The sequence below is a fragment of the Gossypium hirsutum genome, chromosome A11, assembly GCF_007990345.1.
Source record: "Gossypium hirsutum isolate 1008001.06 chromosome A11, Gossypium_hirsutum_v2.1, whole genome shotgun sequence".
NCBI classification, from domain to species: Eukaryota; Viridiplantae; Streptophyta; class Magnoliopsida; order Malvales; family Malvaceae; genus Gossypium; species Gossypium hirsutum.
In genome coordinates this window covers 65,785,737-65,807,631 of record NC_053434.1, presented here as the reverse complement: position 1 = coordinate 65,807,631, position 21,895 = coordinate 65,785,737, and the positions used below count along the sequence as shown (strand labels likewise).

The 21,895-nt window shown below is 36.2% G+C and overlaps 1 protein-coding gene across 1 annotated transcript; it reads right to left on the bottom strand.

Moving 5' to 3' along the window:
* Positions 1–16,501: 16,501 nt before the first annotated feature.
* Positions 16,502–17,139, bottom strand: LOC121210018 (uncharacterized). Its single transcript, XM_041082086.1, has 2 exons — positions 17,047–17,139; positions 16,502–16,891 (listed from the first exon to the last, which is right to left on the bottom strand). Exons 1-2 carry the CDS (start codon positions 17,071–17,073, stop codon positions 16,502–16,504), a joined length of 417 nt encoding a protein of 138 aa, XP_040938020.1. The 5' UTR covers positions 17,074–17,139.
* Positions 17,140–21,895: the final 4,756 nt, after the last annotated feature.

Here is a 21,895-nt window from a genome sequence, read left to right as displayed (position 1 = left end):
CTTGTATTCATATTGTCACTAATTTGATATTGTATGAATTGTTAAGTTATAAACCGAGAATGCCTTGTAATATTTGAGATAGTAGAAATATCCCGTTGAACCTTAGGATATGAATTGGATATTAGTGCTAAGACATTGGGTGATTTGTGCGCCAGTATAAGACCATGTCTGGGACATGGCATCGGCATCCAGACGAAGGCTAGTGTAAGACATGTCTGGGACATGCTTCAGCCATATTATGAGTGCCAGAGTAAGACATGTCTGGGACATGTATCGGCCTTGACAGAGATAGCCAGTGTAAGACGTGTCTGGGACATGCATCGGCTAAGAGTTGTGCTAGTGTAAGACATGTCTGGGACATGCATAGGCATACATATATGAGAGCCAGTATAGGACCATGTCTGAGTCATGGCATCGGCAATTTATCCCATGTCGAAGGTTCATAGAATATCCAGTAGTATCCCAAAACGGTTCAATGGTGAAAGTTGTAGTTCAATTTTAATAAAGAAAGGATGATCATGTTACGAGTGTTACAGGTACCTATATGATAAGCATGAGAAACGAGTTTAATTTAGAAATTGAGACTTGAGTAAGTTAAGTTATGTTTACCTTTGAGCTATAAGCATGACGGCAAATGGTGAGATGTTGTTGTATACTTATTATATGCAACTTACTAAGCTTTATGCTTACTCTCTTTCTTTTCCCTTTTCTTTCAGTACTGCCAATTTACTCAAGGATCCCTCGAAGTCAGAGATATCGATCACACTATCATCCGTTATACTCGGTATAGTTGGATTCATATTTTTTATTGTGGCATGTATAAGGCTAAGCTAGTAAGTTGTATTATTGAGAAATTGTTCATGTATTTTGGTTTAGGATAAAAGCCCTTCATTTTGTATTAGGCCAGGAATAATGGTTATTATTCATTTTAATGAATGCATATAATGTTCTTTCTTTGAATGAATTGGTGACTTTTGGGGTGAAAATTGTATATTGACATGTGACAAAATGGCTTGGGAAATAGCCTAGTTTATCCACACGGGTAAGACACACGGTCACGTGTCTAGGCCGTGTGTGACACACGGCTCACACCCATGGGTGTGTGTTATGGTTGTGCATCCCCTGCACTTAAAACTTTCAAGTCATTTTAGTACACGGGCGTGTGCCCAGGCCATGTCGTAAAGTCAGTAAGCATGCTTGTAGCACACAAACAAGAGACACGGCCGTGTGTCTCGGCCGTGAAAAGGACACGATTATAGGGCACGGGTGTGTGCTTGGGCCGTGTAAATTTGGCAGAATGCCCAGGTTTTTAGACACGAGTTCGGGACATAGGCGTGTCCCTAGCACACGGTCGTGCGTTCTATACCCACACGGGCGTGTGGAGCCTTGATGCATGAAATTTTCTAAGCTTTTTACGAGGTCGCGGTTGGGTTCCAAATCACCCCGGATCTATGTTTTAGGCCTCATAAGCTCGTATACGAGATAGATTGCTTGTGAAAAGAAAAGTTTTAAATTGATTGAAATTTTATGGCCCGATTTTCGTATGATTGATTGAGTTTAAGTCAAGTAACACCTCGAACCCTATCCCAGCGTCGGGCATGGGCTAAAGGTGGTACACTTCCATCTCTGGACACAGAACCGCCCCTACTAGATCCTCTGCCACGAACAGTAGGCACTGATCTCTGAGAAGCTGCAGGTATGGCACTTTCACTTTTTGGACAGTCTCGAATGAAATGAATCTGTGGACCCACATTGAAAACATCATCGAGTTGTCCTCCAACATTCACCTAAGTGCTTTTTTCCACAGTGTTCAAAGTCAGGGATATCAATATTTCGTGAAAGTCCCTTTACACTACCAGTAGAAACAGTAGTCTGTTGACCCCTACTTTTGTCACCTCGATCTGATCTGAAGCTTGGCTTCCAACCACCTCTGAACTCTCTGGATCTTTTTCGTAAAGGATTAGAACTAGCAATTCCAGCTCGTTTCCTATTCAATTTAGTCATTTCAAGCTTTTTATCCAATCCCAAAACTTGTTCTACCATTTCCACTCTTTCAACCAAATCTACAAATTATGTTATTCATTGTGACACTAATTGTACTCTGATTTCATCTCTCAAGCCCCATAGAAACCTCTTGCAACTATCTGCCTCTGTTGGGATGAACTTAGTAGCGTATTGGCTCAATCTAAAAAATTCTCTTTCATAATCCACTGCTGATAAATTACCTTGTTTCAACATTAGAAATTTCTGTTTTTTATCTTCAATATATAGCTCTCAAACATACTTCTTCAAAAATTTCTTCTACAATAATTCCCATGCTACCTGTTCTGGTGGAAAATGTCGGATTACAGATTCCCACCATAGGTAAGCCTCACCCTGAAGTAATAAAACGGCACAAATCAAGCATTCCAGGGGGTACATTCTAATTGCTGCAGAACCCATTTAGTTGATTCCATCGTAGATAGATCAACTCCTTTTAGACCCATAAATTCTGTAGCACCGTATTTTCTTAGCTCTTTAATCGAGGCCCGTCTCTGAGTTGGTACAGAAATTGTAGCAGGAACAGTCCCTACTACTCTTTGCAAAGTATCGGTAATATTTCTTAATATATCATAATCATCTCTATCATTTCTTATTTCTACTCTAGGAGATTGGTTTCTCATCGCGTTAATACTAGGTGTTACCGATTAAGTTTCATTTAACCCGTAAGATTTTTAATCTCCGGTATGCATTTCTTCATCAGTATTGTTTATTCTTTCATCTGACATCTTTTATCCATAAAACAAAAACAAATAAATAGGTCAGCATCCAAAATTCCCGACTCAATTTCAACTCAAAAGTGACATGTACTATTAGACTCACTTTCGAGCTCGATTTAGCCCGAGAATCGGCTAAACTTGATAGCTCTGATACCAATAATTGTAACACCAACTAACCCAAAATCGTCACCTAAACAGGGTTACGAGGCATTTCCGGACATATTAGACAACTTACTAATAATTCATAATTAATATAACATTCATAGTATAATTTAATAATTAAGTCCTTCTATTGGACTTTCGAAGTCTAAAACAAGTATTAAAAATAGAACTGGTCTTGTTCGAGTATTCCAAAAAAAATTGTAAATTTTTATTTTTTTATTTTTTTTACAAAAATTTCGATAGTATTTCTGCTTATTTTTACCTAAAACCCCCTGCAAATTCCAACCAAAAACAAACCAATACCAATGTTTCAGCCAAAGAATTTTACTTCTTAAACACTACTAGATCATGCTTAACCCATTATTTATTACTTAAATTTTAAAGTGTTAACATATAAGGAACTAATTCATATCTTTTATTTCATTTCAAAATTTAATACCAAATTTACTATTTTATAACTTTAAACTTACTTATCATCCAAAATTTCATAAATATCTAATTGCAGCAAGATCATTTAACCTATATATATATATACATAACTCATGTACAACCACCTAGTACATGCCACTTAAACAAAAAGAAGAAATACATCACCAAAATTTTCTTGTTGGAGTCGGGATCTTTCTAGATGCTGAACTGGATCTTAAACTCTAATGACGTGCGCACAGAAACAACTGTATGCTGAGTATTTCATACTTAGTGGTATTACTATAAACCAAACTATTTAACATTAATAAATTACAACATCAACCATAAGCTTTATAAATCATTTAAACTAATTATACATAATTATATATCACTTCATAAATCTTAAATTCATATTTCATTTTTTTTCACATACTAATTCAATTCATAATTTAATTCAGATATTCTTTCTCGTACTTTCAGTAGTACCAAATCAATCAATCTTATTTTCAAATTTTCATTCCAATTATTTACCCTATTAACAAGTCTCGGACTCTGATAGATATGCGGATTCCACCCAAACACACCAGAATATCCAACCTAAACACACCCAGAATAATATAAATCCTCTATAACACACCAGTATAATATGGCCTCCCAAACACACCGGTATAACATATCCTCCCAAACACACCAATAAGGCATTAAATGCCTCTTTGTTAAACCAAAGCATATAATAACATAATCATCTTCTCGGCCGAGCTACAAATCTCCTCATCAAATCACAATCCTATGGCACGCCATTTGTATCCAATCTAGTCTGACAAGTTAATAAGGTATTATTTTACTTTTCCAATTTCAAATTCATTTCCACAAGAATTTCAAATATTCAATCAATTCAAAACATATATTTTCTCATTTCACATATAATTCAATATTCACGCATATTCTTACTTAATTTTAAAAATTATTACTTACCTTATCTTAGATGTCCCATGACTACAAATTCAATATAACATTTAATAAATAGTTTGAGTTATAGTAATACAAACCCGGAATGAGCGTTTACTCCTCAACGATCTTTTCTTTTCCTTTCGATGTCGATGCCTTGTTTTCCTTGTTAGCTACGAAAATAATAATAACAATTTACATTATTAATTACAGCATTAATTTAATAATTAATTGAATTTTTATTTAATTTATTCCCTAATTCCAATTTAATCTTAATTAACTCTTTTATTTGTTTAACTTAATTTATACTTCAATTCTACTCAATTTCCTTCCATATTCACCCTAACAATCTAATGTTAATTATAAAACCCTAATTTAAAATTTCTTTCAATTTAATTTCCTAAAACACAAAACTTATAGCTTCTTTTACAATTTAAACCATTTTTCAATTCTAACTTAAAATTAATTCAATTAAATCCCTAATTTTTCTTTTTGTTCAACATAACCCATGCTTAAAAACCTAAGAACTTCCAAAACCTTAATTTAATTTCAACAAAACTTTGTTTTAAAGCTTCTAAAACATCAAAATTAAGATAAAATGACTAAATTTAACTTACCAATTAAACTTGAAGCTTTAAAATCTCAATTTTCCCCCTTTTTTTTTCTTTCCCTTTTTCTTCCCCTGTTTTCGTTTTATTCTTTGTTCTTTTCTGTTCTTCTTTCTTTTGCTTTCTTTTATTCTATTTACTTATTTCTTTTAGTTATTTTATATTACTTTAATATTAAGTAAACAAATTATTTTATAACAAATGTACCAATATTTTTATTACAATTTTTATTATTCAATTTGTTTATTATAAAAAAAATCTTATAATTTAATTATTATCATTTACTTATTATATAAGAAATTATATATATTTTACACATGTACCAATAATAATTATGCACTTGTCTTATTTCATAATATAATATCAATTTAATAATTATTAATATATAAATATATTTTACTTATTATTTAAGAAAATATACAAATATATATATTTATATGTGTATAAATACACATATCACACATGTACACTTTTATCATCATACAGTTGGCACAAATTTTAATTTATTTATAATCTAATAACAAAATTTTAAATCAAATAATAATAATAATAATAATTAATAAAATCTAAGAAAAATCTTAGATTTTTCTATCCATTTTGCCGCCTCAATTATTACAAATGGCTTAATTGCCATTTTAATCCCTTTTTCTTTCTATTGTTTTAGAATTAAACTTTTAACATTTACTCAATCTAGTCCTTTTTACTAATTATTCTAAATTAAACTAGTTTCACCTAAATAAAACCTAATTAGACATATAACTAGACTCATAATTATTCCTAATAATTATTTACAAACCCGTTTCACTAAAATGGAGGCCCAATAATATACTTTTTCGGTGCCTACGGATTTTAGGCCATTACAGTAACATGCTCACATCATACATCACATAATCAGATCACGAAATTAGGGGTCTCAGTAATGCTAATCGACCTTACGACAGGTTACAGTCGACTTGGGCCACCCGTCCAACCTTACAGATCATTTCAGAAAAATGGGCTCACACACCCATATGGCCTGCCCATGAGGGCCCACAAGCTCACAAGCCCGTGTGGCCAACACGGCCCAATTGGTCGAGCCCCTGTCTTGCACAAGGCCTCACCGGCCATCACACGGCCTTGTCATGCACCCGTGTCATGCTCGCATGGCCTGATTCATCGATAACACGACTGTGTACTGCCACACGGCCTACCACACGGGTGACCACACGCCCGTGTGGCGTCGACAGTTTTACTTTTTGACTTTCACTGATTCTCATTTTCTGTGGTTTCAGGTACTCACCTCGTATTGATTCGAAGCTAACACGACCACGAGCACTCCAGAACCTATTATTGACCATTAACACACCGATTGAGTTACTTAAAACGATGCTTCCTCAAAATATAACAAGCCAACCAAATGACAAACCAACAAAACATACCGCGGATTGGCCAACGAAATTTCTACTTCACTACGGCACCGATTGAGCAGACTTGAGCCCTTTAATTTTCCCCTAAATAGTAGTTTGCACAGTAAATTCCTTATTCAAACGTTACTCTACTACACAAAAAGAGAAATAGTGACTTACCGACCTAGCGAAAAAAATCGTTACCCGCGAGAATATCAAACTCGAACACAAAAATTGAAAAGAGATAGAGAGAGAGAGAGGTTTCGGCAGAGATTAAAAGGGGAACAGAAAAAAGAAAAAATGTCTAAAATGCTCCACCTGACTCCCCACTCATTCCACTATTCATAATCCCATTCTACTCAAACACTCACACAACACAAGTAGCAAAATAAATCCCTTATTCACACAAGGATTCGAAATCCGGACCTCTAGACACTTAACACTCCAATTAACCACTAGACCAACAGGTCTATTCTGATATAAACTTACTAACATTTAAACTTAAACCTACTAAACAAGAGTAAAGCTTTATTCAATTAAAAAAAATTGTACAAGTCAAGGCTTGAACCCAAGACTTCTCAGACACTCCTAGTAACCATAACCACTGAAGCAGACATGTATTTGTGTTACAAAATTACAAAACCAGAATTAAGAAAATTGGGGCATTACAAATCTACCCCCTAAAAGAAAATTTTAGCCTCGAACTTTTACCTAATCAGAACAAATGAGGATACTACTGACGCATCGCATCCTCATGCTCCCACGTGGCCTCCTCAGTACTATGATTACACCATAGAACCTTAACCATTGCCTCCTCAGAATCTTTACGTCACAATCCAATATCTAAACCGGCTCCTCCTCGAAAGTTAGATCTAGCCTAACGTTAAACTCCTCCACTGGAACAATATGCGTAGGACCAGAGTGGTAGCGCCTCAACATTGAGACATGAAACACGTCATGAATTCATTCCAACTCTAGAGGCAGCTCCAACTGATAAGCAACCGGTGCCACTCGTCTTAGAATACGATAAGGTCCAATAAACCTAGGGCTCAACTTGCCCTTGTAACCAAACCTCAGCACCCTCTTCCATGGCGGGACCTTGAAAAAAATGAAGTCTCCCACAGAATACTCAATCTCTCGACGCTTTAGATCTGTATAGGACTTTTGTCTGTCAGATGCCACTTTCAGCCAGTCCCGAATCAATCAAACTTTTTCCTCAGTATCAGGACCAATTCAGGACCCAAAATTCGTTGCTCACCCAACTCAGCCCAGCATAAAGGAGTGCAACACTTATGACCATAAAGTGCCTCGTAAGGTATCATATGCATGCTAGACTGGTTATTGTTATTGTAAGCAAACTCTGCCAACGTCAAATACTCCTCCCAACTGCCTTAGAAGTCAATCACACAATTCTTCAACATATCCTCCAATATCTGAATCACTATCTCAGATTGACCATTGGTCTGAGGATGGAACGGAGTACTGAAGTCCAACCTTGTACCCAGAGCTTCATGTAGCTTTTTCTAAAATTGAGATGTGAAGCGAGGATCCCTTTCAGAGATGATCAAAACAGGAACCTCATGTAGTCTCACTATTTTAGACACACAATTTTGCTCGCTTCTGTAGTGAATAGTTAGTACACATAGGTATGAAGTGGGCAGACTTGGTCAATCGATACTGAATCTTTCTTAGTAAGTGTTAGAGGTAACCCACTAACGAAGTCCATAGTTACTCGCTCCCACTTTTAAAGCAGAATCTTAACTAGCTGCAATAAACCCGAAGGTAGCTGATGCTCAGCCTTAACCTGCTAGTATGTCAGATATTTACTCACGAAATCAGTAACCTCACGCCTAAGACCCGGCCACCAATATAACTCACGAAGGTCTCGGTACATCTTTTTTCTACCATGATGCATAGCATAAGGGCTACTATGCACTTTTCGCAGTATAGACTGCCTCAACTCAGTATCATTTAGTACACAAACTCTCCCACAGAAACAGAATATCCCTTTGCTATTCAATCCAAAATTTGAAGTGTTACCATTCTCAATCTGTCAGAATCAAAGACATAGTGACTCACCCTCCAACAATTTACCCTTAATCTGCTCTATCCACATCGGTTTAACCTTAACTTCGGCCAAAAAACTACTATCATCAAATAAACTGAGGCAAGCAAACATCACCCTCAGATAAGTCATAGCCCTCAGCGCGTCAGCCATCATATTGGCCTTACTAGGGTTGTATACAATCGTACAGTCATAATCCTTAAGCAACTCAATCCATCTACGCTGCTTAAGATTCAGCTCCTTCTAAGTGAGGAGGTACTTGAAGCTCTTATGATTATGTAGATGATACTCCTCTCCCCATACAGATAATGCCTCTAAATTTTTAGTGCGAATACCACTGCGGCCAACTCCAAGTCATGTGTCTGATAATTCGCCTCATGAGTCTTAAGCTGACTAGACGCATACGCTACTACCTTACCCTCTTGCATCAACACACATCCCAAACCGACATGTGATGCATCACTGTAAACAGTAAACCCTTTTCTAGACGCTGGCTTTATCAAAATAGAGGCCTCAGTCAATACAGTTTTGAGCTTCTCAAAGCTCTCTTGCTACGAATCAGTCCAGTTAAATGGTACACCCTTACGTAGTAGCTTAGTCAAAGGTACTGCAATCAGTGAAAACCCTTCTACAAATCATCGATAATACCCTGCCAGTTCCAAAAAACTGCGGATCTCAGATACAGTCTTAGGCTGCTTCCAATCCAAGATAGCCTCAATCTTTTGAGGATAGACCCTTATCTTCAGTAAAAACCACATTGCCCAAAAATGTTACTTCTTGTAACCATAACTCACATTTACTGAACTTGGCATACAGTTGTTTCTCTCAAAAAATTTGTAAAACCACTCAGAGGTGTTCATCATGCTCATCCTTAATCCTCGAATACACTAATATGTTGTCAATAAATACCACCACAAACCGATCTAGATAGGGCTGGAACATTCGATTCATTAGATCCATAAAAGCTGATGGTGCATTCGTCAGTCCAAATGGCATTACAGGAACTCATAATGATCATAGCGAGTCCTAAATGTTGTCTTATGCACGTCAGCCTCCTTAACATTCAACTAGTGATACCCTGATTGAAGGTCAGTCTTGGAGAAAACTGAAGCATCTTGGAACTGGTCAAACAGATCGTCTATCCTCGGTAAGGGGTACTTATTCTTTATTGTAACTTATTCAATTGTCGGTAGTCAATACACATACGCATGGATCCATCCTTCTTTTTCACAAACAGGATTAGTGCTCCCACGAAGACACACTAGGGCAGATGAACCCACGATCCAAAAGTTCTTGAATCTGAGCCAAAAGCCTCATAAATTCCTTCGGTACCATTCTATAAGAGGCGATGGACACCGGAACTGTACCAGGAAGGAGCTCAATCACAAACTCTACTTCAAGATTCAGAGGTAACCCCAGCAGCTCTTCAAGAAAAATATTCGAAAGTCTTTAACCGTCCTGATATCCTTAATCGTAGAATCTCCAGAATCTGAAACACTGATGTAGGCCAGATACGCCTCACATCCTTTACGAACCAACTTATCTGCCCTTAACGAAGAAATCACATTCGAAAAGTAGTTCTGTTGTTCCCGAATTAAGACTACCTTGATGTCCTCCTCAGTTCTCAACACAACCCTTCTTATAGCACAGTCCAAGCTAACCCAGTGCTTGACCAGCCAGTCCATTCCCAGTATCAGATCAAACTCTCCGAAAGGAAGTTCCATCAAATCATCCAGAAAGATATCCCCTTGAACCTCTAGAGGAACACCTCTAAACAGTTTGTTAACCCTAATTGACTGCCCCAACGGGCTCAGTACAGTAACCTCACTCGTAGTGCACTCAACCAGTATAACCAAGTTTTCAAATACGATACAAGTTATATAGAAGTGAGTGGATCCTATATCTATCAGTGCAGTATAAGGTAAATTATAAATAAAGAACATACCCATAATGATGTCCGGAGCATCTACATTCTCTCTGTGACGTGTAGTATAAACTAGAGACGGCTGTCTCGCCTCAATATGACCAGCACCTCTGCTCGGTGCTCTCTGACCACGGCCTAACCCATTACCACCTATGGCCTGACCCTAGCCTCTCAGTGGCTGCTGAATTACTCTCGGCGGTGGTGCAATACCAATGCTCGGAGCTTGCATCTAATCGAACCTCTACGGACACTCTTTAATACAGTGCTCTAATGAACCACACCTCAAAAAAGCCCCAGTTCTTTTCCAACACTCACCCTGATGGAGCCTACCATAGTTAGTACACAACGTCTATCCAGTAGTAGCAATAGGAGCCCCAACTCTGATCGGCCCATCAACTCTGGCCTTTTTCTTAAGCTTCTGAATAAAACTCGACGGCTCTGAATCCCTCTTACTTCTACCCCTCTCTCGATTTTGGCACTCAGCACGCTTCACTTCCTCGGTGGTCTTCACCTTATCGATCATTACAGCAAAGTCTTGCTCCCTCTATGAAGCTATCAGAACCCTCAGATTATCCCTGAGGCCATCCTCGAAGCGAACACATCGCTCATTATCCCTGAGGCCATCCTCAAAGCAAATATATCGCTCGTACTCAGTCGCCATCATACCTCGCGCATAGCGGCTCAATCTTAGAAATTTGGCCTCATGCTCGGCCACTAACCCTGGGTCAAATTTAAGAACTCTCTCCTACAGGCATCCATGTAACTGTCCCCCACATATTTCCCATGAAAGGTAGACTTGAAGAACTACCAAGTCAGTCATTCGGGCTGAGTGCCCTCCTTAACCGTAAGCCACCACTGGTAAGCCTCATCTCTCAACAGTGATACTGCACCCTTTAGTTTCTGCTCGAGGGTGCAGTCTAGATCGCCCATGATCCTCTCTATCGCCTAAATCCAATACTCAGCCACATTAGGGGCAACTCTAGCAATACCCTTGAAAATCTAAGCTCCATTCGATCGGAGTCATTTCATAATCGAACCTCAGCCTCCAGCTCCAGTATTGTGCCCAGCCACCCTCTCTAGAATCTGTAACATGGCTTGGAACAGTGCGTCGTCCCCAACCACACGATCATGAGACCCAGACCCAATCTCAATAGTAAACGACACCAGCGTCTCACTAATGTCTAGATTTGGTATGTTGCCAGAAGATTAGGACCCTGCTCGAGCCCCTCTACGACCTTTACCATTGCCTATTGTACCCCTTCCGCGAGTGCCTTGTGTGCTCATTATCTAATAGTATTTTATCTGTATTAACAATTTGATGTATCAGCTTACAGTTTCAGTAATTATTAACAGATATCTTATGTGAAACAGTATTAGAAGTATAAAGTTTATTTCATACAACGCAATGTTTATCAGTTTTACTATAGTCTTAGTATACACTATTTCAGTGTTTTTCAGTACAGTCTATCTACAATAGTCTTACTATATACTACCCATAGCAATTTAGTCAAAAACATATAACAGTTTCACATAGCAGTTTTAGAGAACTTACTGGATCGGCGCTGGAGACTCGGTGTACCACACATTCAGTAGAACTATTTCAACTATAAGAAACCAGTTCTTTAAAAGACCCAAATTTTAAAACCCAAATCCATAGCTGAGTTTTATAACCTGGCTCTGATACCACTAAATGTAACACTCTAAACTCAGCCTGGACGTTATGGCCGAATCTGGCAATATCACATGATAGTGTGCTTGAAAACCGTAGCTTGTGTTGGAAAAACCGTAACTTTGCTTAAAACATTTTCCATTTAGAATACTTCACTATCTTCTATTAATTCTAAAATCGTGATTTTCATTTAGTCGTTAGTGTTCAAAACATTATACGTTGTAGAAGCTTTTTAAAACAGTGTGTTATTGTAGGTATTTTGTTAAAACACGTGCATTTCTTTTAAAAACCCATGTTTTACCTACCTCTAGCAGATATAAAACATAAAAATAGTATAGAATTCAAATTTTAAGCAAAAATCCATAGAGGCCTTTATTACAGTAAAATACCCTAAATAAAACTTTAAAAACCTAATTAAACACGAAACATGCAAAAAAAGGTCGTGTGGCCACCGTTGAGTCCTCCGCCACTCCAATCCGTCTAAGTCTGGGGATTACCTGTACAGATAAAACAGAAAGGTGAGTTTATGAAAACTCGGTGTGTAATTTCCCATGCAAACAAACAAACAGTATATAGAATAAACTCAGTTTAGGCCTAAGCCCTTTTTCAGTATCAGTGACAGTATCAGTTATGGCTTTAGCCCATCTCAGTACAAAAGTAGTCATGCATTTGGGCCTTGGCCTATTATAGTATCAGTAATCCGTATAGTAACAGATTATGCAGTACACAAGTCCTACCCAGCTAGCCTTTACACATCATCTCCGTCCAACCCTACACTCCATGTGGGGATATAATCAACCCACCCATCCCTACACTTTAAAATAGTACCGAAAGCAGCACTAGACAATAATTTCCAGCTGAGCTACCAGTATTAGGCTCGAAGCCATTAGTAAGCTGTAGTTGTACTGCCAGTATATTAATCTTAAAGCCTTTTAGTACACTTCCTCCACATATATCATCTCATCCCTATGCAATGCAACATACAATCATGGCATGCTATCACATAGTGTTATGCATATAATCAATACAGTATTATAATCATGCTCAATAACCATACATATATCATTCAGTCAATTAGGGATCAAAGCATTGCTTACTGACCCCACAGTAGGTTCACAGTCATCTCGGGCGACCCGTGCAACCTTAGCAAACAAATCAATAAAATAGACTCACACACCCATGTGATCTACCTGTGTGGGGCCACACGGACCGAATTGGCCTTCGCCGTGTAGATCACATGGCCTGGCCCAACATCAAATATGCCCGTGTGGTTGTGGGCCCATATGGCGCAATTGGTCGAGCCTGTGTCTCGTACACGGCCTCATTGGCCATCACACGGCTGAGTCATACGCCCGTTCATGCGTGCACAGCCTGGTTCGTCGATCACATGACCATGTCCCCTCACACGGCTTACCACACGGGCTACCACACCCCTGAGTAGCGTCGATAGTACGCTTTTTTGGCTTTTCACAAATTGTGTTTTCAGTGTTTTGGGTACACAACTGGTATCGATTTGATGCTAACGCAATCTTGAGCACTCTCAAAACCTATAATTAGACATGTTTCACTCAGTTGGTCTCTTAAACAATTGAATTAAACCAAACCCGAAACGAGGTGCTCATCGAACGAGCGACAAAAACTCACATTCAAAAGAACAGCAACGATTCTCACAAATCTAAGCCTCCAGCAAACAATTTTGAATCCCTGCAACCCCTCCTAAATCATAATAATGACACTTTTCAGTGAACAGTTAATAATAATTAACCAAAGAACAAATTTACCTAACTAACACTTATTAAACGACCGCTGTTAAAGGAGAAACGGCACAAAATCGAATGGGGAAGAATAAAGAAGAGAGGCGAGAAAACAAGAATTTTAGCAGCAAAACAAAGGTGAAAATGACAGCAAGGAAGAACAAGAGGAGAAAATCGGCATAGACTTTTTTGGAAAAAAAAAGAAAAAGAATTTCGGTAATGGGAAAAAAATATAATCAAATCTCGATAACTACCTCATTCCCAAAATTTACTCTTCAAAACGCTCCACCTGACTCCCCACTCATTCCACTGCTCAGAATCTCATTCTACTCAAACACTCACAAGACACAAGCAGCAAAATAAATCTCTTGGTTGCACGGGGATTCGAATTCTGAACCTCTAGGCACTTAACACTTCACTTAACCAGTAGACTAGTAGGCCCATTCTGATATAAACTTACTAACATTTAAAATTAAGCCTACTGAACAAGATTAAGGCTTTATTCAATTAAAAAAATTTTGCTCAAGTTAAGGCTTGAACCCAAGACTTCTCAGTCACTCCTAGAAGCAATAACCACTGAGGCAGACAGGCATTTGTGTTACAAAATTACAAAACCAGAATTAAGAAAATTGGGGCGTTACATAAATGACTATTTGTATTCTACTCAGATAATCAAAGTACTTGTATAATTTATTGATGAATCCCTACAGGTGAAACCTTTTATACTTGTATATTTTGTAACATATTGAACTTAGATGTTTGTGATCAAAAGTGGTAAGTCAATTATTCATCATGTTAAAGTTGTTAGTAAGCATAAAATGCCTAAATCATATGCTCTAAAATCAATACCTATATGATGTTTTCTCAAGGGTCGTCGCTTTTATTTCTTTTCTTTTTTTTTTGTTTATGTTGTTTAAGGACAAGTAATGACTTAAATTTGGAAAAGTTTGATCTATCATAATTTGATGTAGCAGATTAAACTAGTTTTCGAATTTAAGGAGCTTGAATACAAGCATTTTCATTATGTTTTAGTTAAATTTTCTTAGTTTTAATTACATTCAATAAAATGTGCTAATTTAGTCTTTTATTGACCTTAGAGGCCGAATAAGGCCTAAGGGTGAGCTAACACACTTTGTGAGTGTGTAGGAGACCATTAGAAGGCGTATTAAATGAATATTGGTCTCTATGTCGCAACACGGATGACTCGATGTCGCAACATAGGGAACAGAATGGAGAAAGCTCAAGTTTGCCTTTGATGTCACGACACAGACTGAGGGTGTCGCGACATACCCCTGAAGATAGCTGAAGAGGAGTAAACTAATTGCTATGTCGCGACAGAAGTCCCAATGTGTCACGACAATGACTCTGTGATGAAAATTAAATATGAAGTAGAAGCGTTTTGTTCTGCACAATCAAACCTAAAGCTCGGGAACATCAGCTAACCTAGGGTTAAGGATAACAGCCACCTGAAGGCTATAAATAAGCTCATTTGTCACTTGTTATAGGCATGATTCTTTTAGCCTAAATTTTCTTTGTAAAATTTAGTTTAGTTTTCTTTCATTCTTAGGTTTTAGATTTCTTTAATTTGTTCTTATTAATTTAAAGATATCTAAATTGTAGAAGCATCCAAACTTTGTAGATTCACAATTAATTTCAATACAATCAAGCTCTTTTATTTACTTTATTTTGTCAATTTAATTAGCATGCTTTCTTTTTATACCAATTTCATATTGTCTATTAAAGTCATGAGGAACTAATCCCTCTATAGGGGGTTAGCAAATGGAGGTATGATCTGTTAACTGTTTTGTAAGGTTCCTCAACGAATTAGCTGTTTAGGAAAGGAAAAACGTGAAATAAACCCCAAGCCTGACAATCTGAGGAAGTCATCAAGGTGGGAATTAACCCAAAATTGGTATTACCCATCCATGAACACCTTTACCCCAAGCTAGTCTAGACTATAAAGTCAGAAGATAAGTAGTTCTTGCTGAATCGTTGTGTTAGTGGAAGATCGAAAGATCCTACTAGGGTAGCGACTAGTTGGTTGACGAGGAACCTGAAAAAATAGTTGATGAGGATTACCAAAACGAGCTAATCACCATAATCGAGATTTGACTCATTCTACTTTTCTATCTCTTGAGCTTTTATTTCTTTTATTTTATTTTATTATATAAAAACCCTTAAATCACTATTAGAAAATAGACTTTTAGCGGCATTTTTTGCGACCTTTAGCAAAAACGTCGCTAGAACTATTTGCGGCGTTTTCATAAGCGCTGCAAAAAACGCCGCTATAGGAAACGCACAAATTTTTGCTGCGTTTATTTGAAAAAAAATGTCACAAAAGATCATGGCTTTTAGCGGCCTTTGTAGGAAAAGCACCGCTAAAAGTCATGGCTTTTAGCGGCGTTTGTGGGATAAGCGCCGATAAAAGCCATGACTTTTAGCGGCGCTTCCTCCACAAACGCTGCTAATTTTGGCAGATTTGCAATATACATTTTACACCAATATTCAACCCTTCCTGCATTAAATCCAACCAAAAGTAGCAAATATAACATGAAATCCAACCAAAAACAACAAATGTAGCATAAAAAATACAACCAAAAACATTAAATCTAAATGATACTTCAAATTCAACGAACGATATTGATGTAAATTAATAAATGAAGTATAACTCAAAATATTCTTACAATAATGTTAAATGTGAAAATGTTAAAAATATTCTTACAACGAGAAAACAAATGTCTAAGATGGCGGCTTTTGCGACTGCTGAAACATCTTCATCATTGCTGAAGCTGTAGCTGGAGCTCATTGTACTTTCTGCTCTACTCTGCTGCCATCGCTACTGCCTCTGCCTCCCTCGCTGCTGCCGCTGCCTCCCACGCTGCTGCTTCCACTCTAAGTTGTTGCTGGAGTTCTTCATATTTTCTTTCAAACTCGACAATTTGCTCAACTGTGCTCACTTGTATCTGAGCTATTTGATCTCTTAACCTCTGAACTTCAACTTGAGCTTGACTCCCGAAAGGCATGTATTGTTGGGAGCTGGATCCAAAATATTGGGTCGAGGTAACACCAGATCCTTGAAATCGAACCCGACCATACCTTTCAGGACCCAAAACTTCAGTAATAATTTTGTTACCAATGTTATCAAGATTAACAAAACTATCAGTAGAAGCAATCGCTTCATACTCCGCCTTCTTCTCCTTTAGTTTCTCCTAATAAATCAATCAAAGAGTTAGAAACAAAATATATAATAAAAAGGAATGCAACATAACTTAACATTATTTAAAACTACTAACGACGAATTAAACCATTATAATTAAACATTATAAATATGTATAATAAATCAAATTTTATTAAGTAAATATACCATAATTTCTCCAGCTTTGGATGTCATAGGAGATCCATCTTTCTTCCTATGTGTAATCTCAAAAAGCTAAAAGCGTCCAGCTTTTTTACCAGACGAGACTTCCTACAATATAGTAGTAAAATATTACTTAATAGTAGAAAGTCATTAATATCTTATAGAATTAATAAATTCATAATACCTCGGCCTCAGCTACAGAAGCAAAACTTCTCAACCCTGCCGTGTGCGTGAATTTTTGTTTTTGTCTGCTGCTTATTCCAACTTGCTCATGGTCCTACATAATTAAATTATTATTATGTACATAGTAAACACTATATACCGAAAAATTTATAAGAATTTGGAAGTACGTAATACCTCTCCTTTCTTTGAATTCCAGAATCTAACCACATCTTCCCATTGGTACCTTAGCATTCCCGGCGAGACATTTCACAATTTTTCTTTGAGGCTTATGTCTTTCTTAAAATATTCTTTTTTCAAAGTGCTTTTATGGTCTCTCCATTCTTAACCCAATGCCTTCTTGATATAGTCATTCGAGACCTCTAAAGCAGATCTCTCCTAAAAAAACACAAGTTTAGAATGTAACTATAAATAAAACTTAAACCAAAGTATTATAAATTACATTCACGTTTTGTTACCTTAATATTATCGAGAGCTTGATTTTTATTGCTATCAGGCATGTGATGCCATGATTCGTAGTTGATGGGCAATATATTGGCATTTCGTGCTATAATGCCCAAATAGTTGCTAAAATTCGAGCTTCAGATCCAACAGGCTGACCATGACTGTTTCTACTTACTTTGACACGCTCGACAGGATTTAAGTCGTATAAATCTTTAAGTAGCGTACGTCCTCGACCTCTACGCGTCCCACCACTTTCAACTGAAAAACGATATATTATTACTATATTAAAATTGAAAAATAAATCAATAATAAAAGTCAACACACGTGTAAAATAAACTTAACATTACTTTGAAATTCTGCAGGCTCGTCAAGTGTCTCCGGCACATTCGAAGATCCAATAACTGTCTGCTGTTCACTATTTGCTTCTTCTGAATTTGGAGTATTCTTGACAATACTTAAATCTCGTAATCTTCTTCTACGCATTTTTCTAGCAATACACATAAAATAGTTGAAAAATAAATCAATAATAAAAGTCAACACACATGTAAAATAAACTTAACATTACTTTGAAATTCTGCAGGCTCGTCAAGTGTCTCCGGCACATTCGAAGATCCAATAACTGTCTGCTGTTCACTATTTGCTTCTTCCGAATTTGGAGTATTCTTGACAATACTTAAATCTCGTAATCTTCTTCTACGCATTTTTCCAGCAATACACATAAAATAGTTGAAATTTTAGTAACAAATTACAACAATAATAGTACATATAAAATAGTGAAATTATATAACATGACCAAGATTAAAATTATAATATTACATATAATTAAAAAATCTTAAAATCTTACTACATCATTGTAATAGGCCCAATTTGCCCGGGCCCATACAAAAACTAAACCAAAAAAACCAAAATAAATAAATAAAATTAGTCCAAAAAGTCCATTTGCAATTCATTTAACCCAAAAATAACAGCCCAAATGTTAAACTTAAAAAAACCTACGCCCAAAACCCCTAATTTAATTCCTAACCCAATTTACGCATGGCCCAAATGAGCCCAATAGTGTGGAAGCACCAAAAACCCTAGAGGTTTCTGGAATACGCCAGCAGCTAGCCAGGATCGGGCTCCCACAAGTGGTTTCCCACGCACGGCCTCCTTCACACGCACCTCTACTCGTGCCTCTGAACAGCCATTCCTGCAAAAGAACACACGAGAAGAAGCAGACTAACAGAATACACAGCAAATGACAGCAGGAAAATAGAATTTTTTTATTATCTATTCTGTAAATTCGGCAATAAAAAGCCATCGTTTGTACTTGAAAAGCTTACGCATACGAAATACAAGAAAAGCAATCCAAAAAATTAGAAAGTGATCTTAGATTTTTTTTTCGTTTTTGCGATTTGCTTTTCTTTTTGGTCCTACATATTTTTTGTTTTCACATAAAAACACAAAGGGGGAAGGGTTTACCTTCGTAAGTACACTGTCAGAGTCCCTACCTCCTTCATCGCAATCGAAGCTTGAGATGGGATTTCGAAGTTAAAATCGGCAATCCACGAGTTGTGGTATCAAACGGGGTAAAAGAGAGGCATATATTCATCGCCAATCATCAAATACAGTGGTGTCATGGCGATTAGTGGGAGTTTTTCGGTTAGATCCAATGAGAATCAAAAGGTGCAAAGGTTTTGGTTCCTTTGTCGGCCAAATGAGGGGAAAACATGGGGCACTAGGGTTTTGATTCAATTGCTGTAGAGAATAGCAGATTACCATTCAATTTTTTTTAGTTTTGATAACAAAACGAAACTGCGTCGTTTAGGGAAGGAGGAGATCCACGCGTCGACCCGTTTCATGGCCCGAATTCGCGCCCTTTCCCCTTAATTGGTCTATTTACGCGTGTGATCCCCCTTGTTTGTCGATCTGTTCAATTAAATCTTGTTTAGAATCCTTTGTTTTTTTTTAAATTTTTCTTTGAGATTAACACGCTGCTTCAATTTTGTCCATGCTTAAGTGCCGCGTTTTGGGACCCGGGACATTGGCATTTTTAGTCCCTGTTTATTTGTGCGCATTTAGTTCTGTTCCTTAATTCTGTTTTGATAATTAAATTTATTTATAAATTATCCTCTTGACTCTGTTTTTGTTTCAATTGAGTTTTCTTTTAGTATTATGTAATTCTATTACTCTTTTTAACCCATTTATCACTCATTTTTTATTTTAATATGCTATTTCATTGATTTCTGAATTATTTTAGTTTATTATTTTCATGTTTTCATGTGCATATTTTTTAAGAAAAAATTGTTTTATTTTGTAATCTGTCTGTTTTAAATTTTCTTTTATATAATTCTATGTTTAAAGATTTTTAGGATATTTATTTTTATACATTATTATTATATATACATATACACATAATTTACACTAAAATTAAAATTCCCTTTCGAATATGTTTTATGTAAATATTTTCTTTTAAATCTATTTATGTATATATACATTTTTTTCCCTCTTCTAAATTTATTTATGTAAACAAATTTGTTTCTAAATTTATTTTTGAATTGTATATTTTATTTATTTTAAACACTTTCATATATTAACATCTCCGTATATCCATTATTTCTACTAAGTTTTTCTTGCATATATATCATCATTTTTAAATCAATATGTTTTGTTTTAAATTATTCTGTATATTATCTACTCCGAATTTCTTCTAACATAATATCTATTTCAATAATCATTCATAAATTATTGGTTTCATTATTTTTGTACATGTAAATTATTTCAACTTTTAGCATGCATTATTCATTTGTAATTTTTTCCATATAATTTTTAATTTGTTTTGAATTGGCTTCTAAATTTCATATTGTTTTGTATATTATATGTTTTTCATGTTGTGTGTTATATCTGTTCTTAGTTTCCATATTGTTTGGCATATTGTGTGTCATTTTCGATTTTCAAATTATTCCATATGTTATTGTTGCATATTATTTATTCATTTTTTTGTATTGTTATATTAATTGTTGTTTATCCATGCTTGAAAATTTTGTTATATTTTTCTTGGATTTGTTCTATTTTATTGTTTATTTATTAATTGGTTTCTCAAGTTTATATTATCTTCATCCACCAACTATAATACTTTATTTGTGCATATTGTCCCATGTTTATAATTTCGCTTTTTGTTTACAAATGTTACTTTGTAATTTGCAACTTTTTGTTTTAGAATGATTATTCCATTTGATTTCAAGTCAAATTAATGCGTTTTGAGCTAGTTTTACAATTATTTATTTGAAAATTCCTTAAAACGAAGGCAATGTTTGATGTTTGGAAATTCGGGGAATCGTGCCCTATTGTGCTGGGTCTCGATTTCCCGTTTGTTCAAAATAATCAAATATTCCTTTAGAATCTCACTCATGTTTTCTAAATTCAAAAACAAGGCAATGTTCAACGTTTGGAAATTCGAGAAATCGTGCCCTACCATGCTGGGTTTCAGTTTTTCGTTTGACTAAATAATTGGGCATCCTTTTGTAATTTTCAAACGTATAAGCTTTTGGAAGTCAAAAATTAATCATGGTTTTGAAGGCATAAAGGATCGTGTCCAATCGTGCTGGATGTGATGCTGTATTCCTTTGAAACAAGAGAATTTTGACGACCAACTTGTGCCACTCAAATGTTTTAAAAGGAACCATATTTCAAAATGTTTTTTAAAATCTTAGATATAAGGACAGTACTTAATCAATTTGGTACCAATTTTGGGCATAGTGAGGGTGTTAATCCTTCCTCATACGTAAACGGCTCCCGAACCCCTTTTCTCAAATTTACGTAGGCCAAATTGATTTAAATGGAATAAAATGTTTTATTAGGTGATCCAATCACACCTAAACAAAAGGATTGGTGGCGACTCCACACTTTGCTTTAAAAGTTGATCCCCGTTTTCTTCCAAAATAAAAAAATGGTTTCGACAATCATAATTTGTAAATATCTTCATCCACATCCAGACGAACCCATTGAAATTGTGTACTAGTACTAAGAATATTTTCATTTAAGTTTTGTTCTGGAAAAGGCAAAGTTTCTGATCTTTCGATGATGTCATCTCTACTTCTATTGCCCATGTCAAACAAGTCTCTAGAGGTGTTTCGGAGTACAACGTACCAACCCTCATCAGTTGGATCTTTCAAGTAAAAAACTTATTTCACTTGAGAAAAAATACATACGGCTCGTCTATCAATTGTTCTCCAAAGTGAATCAATCGAGA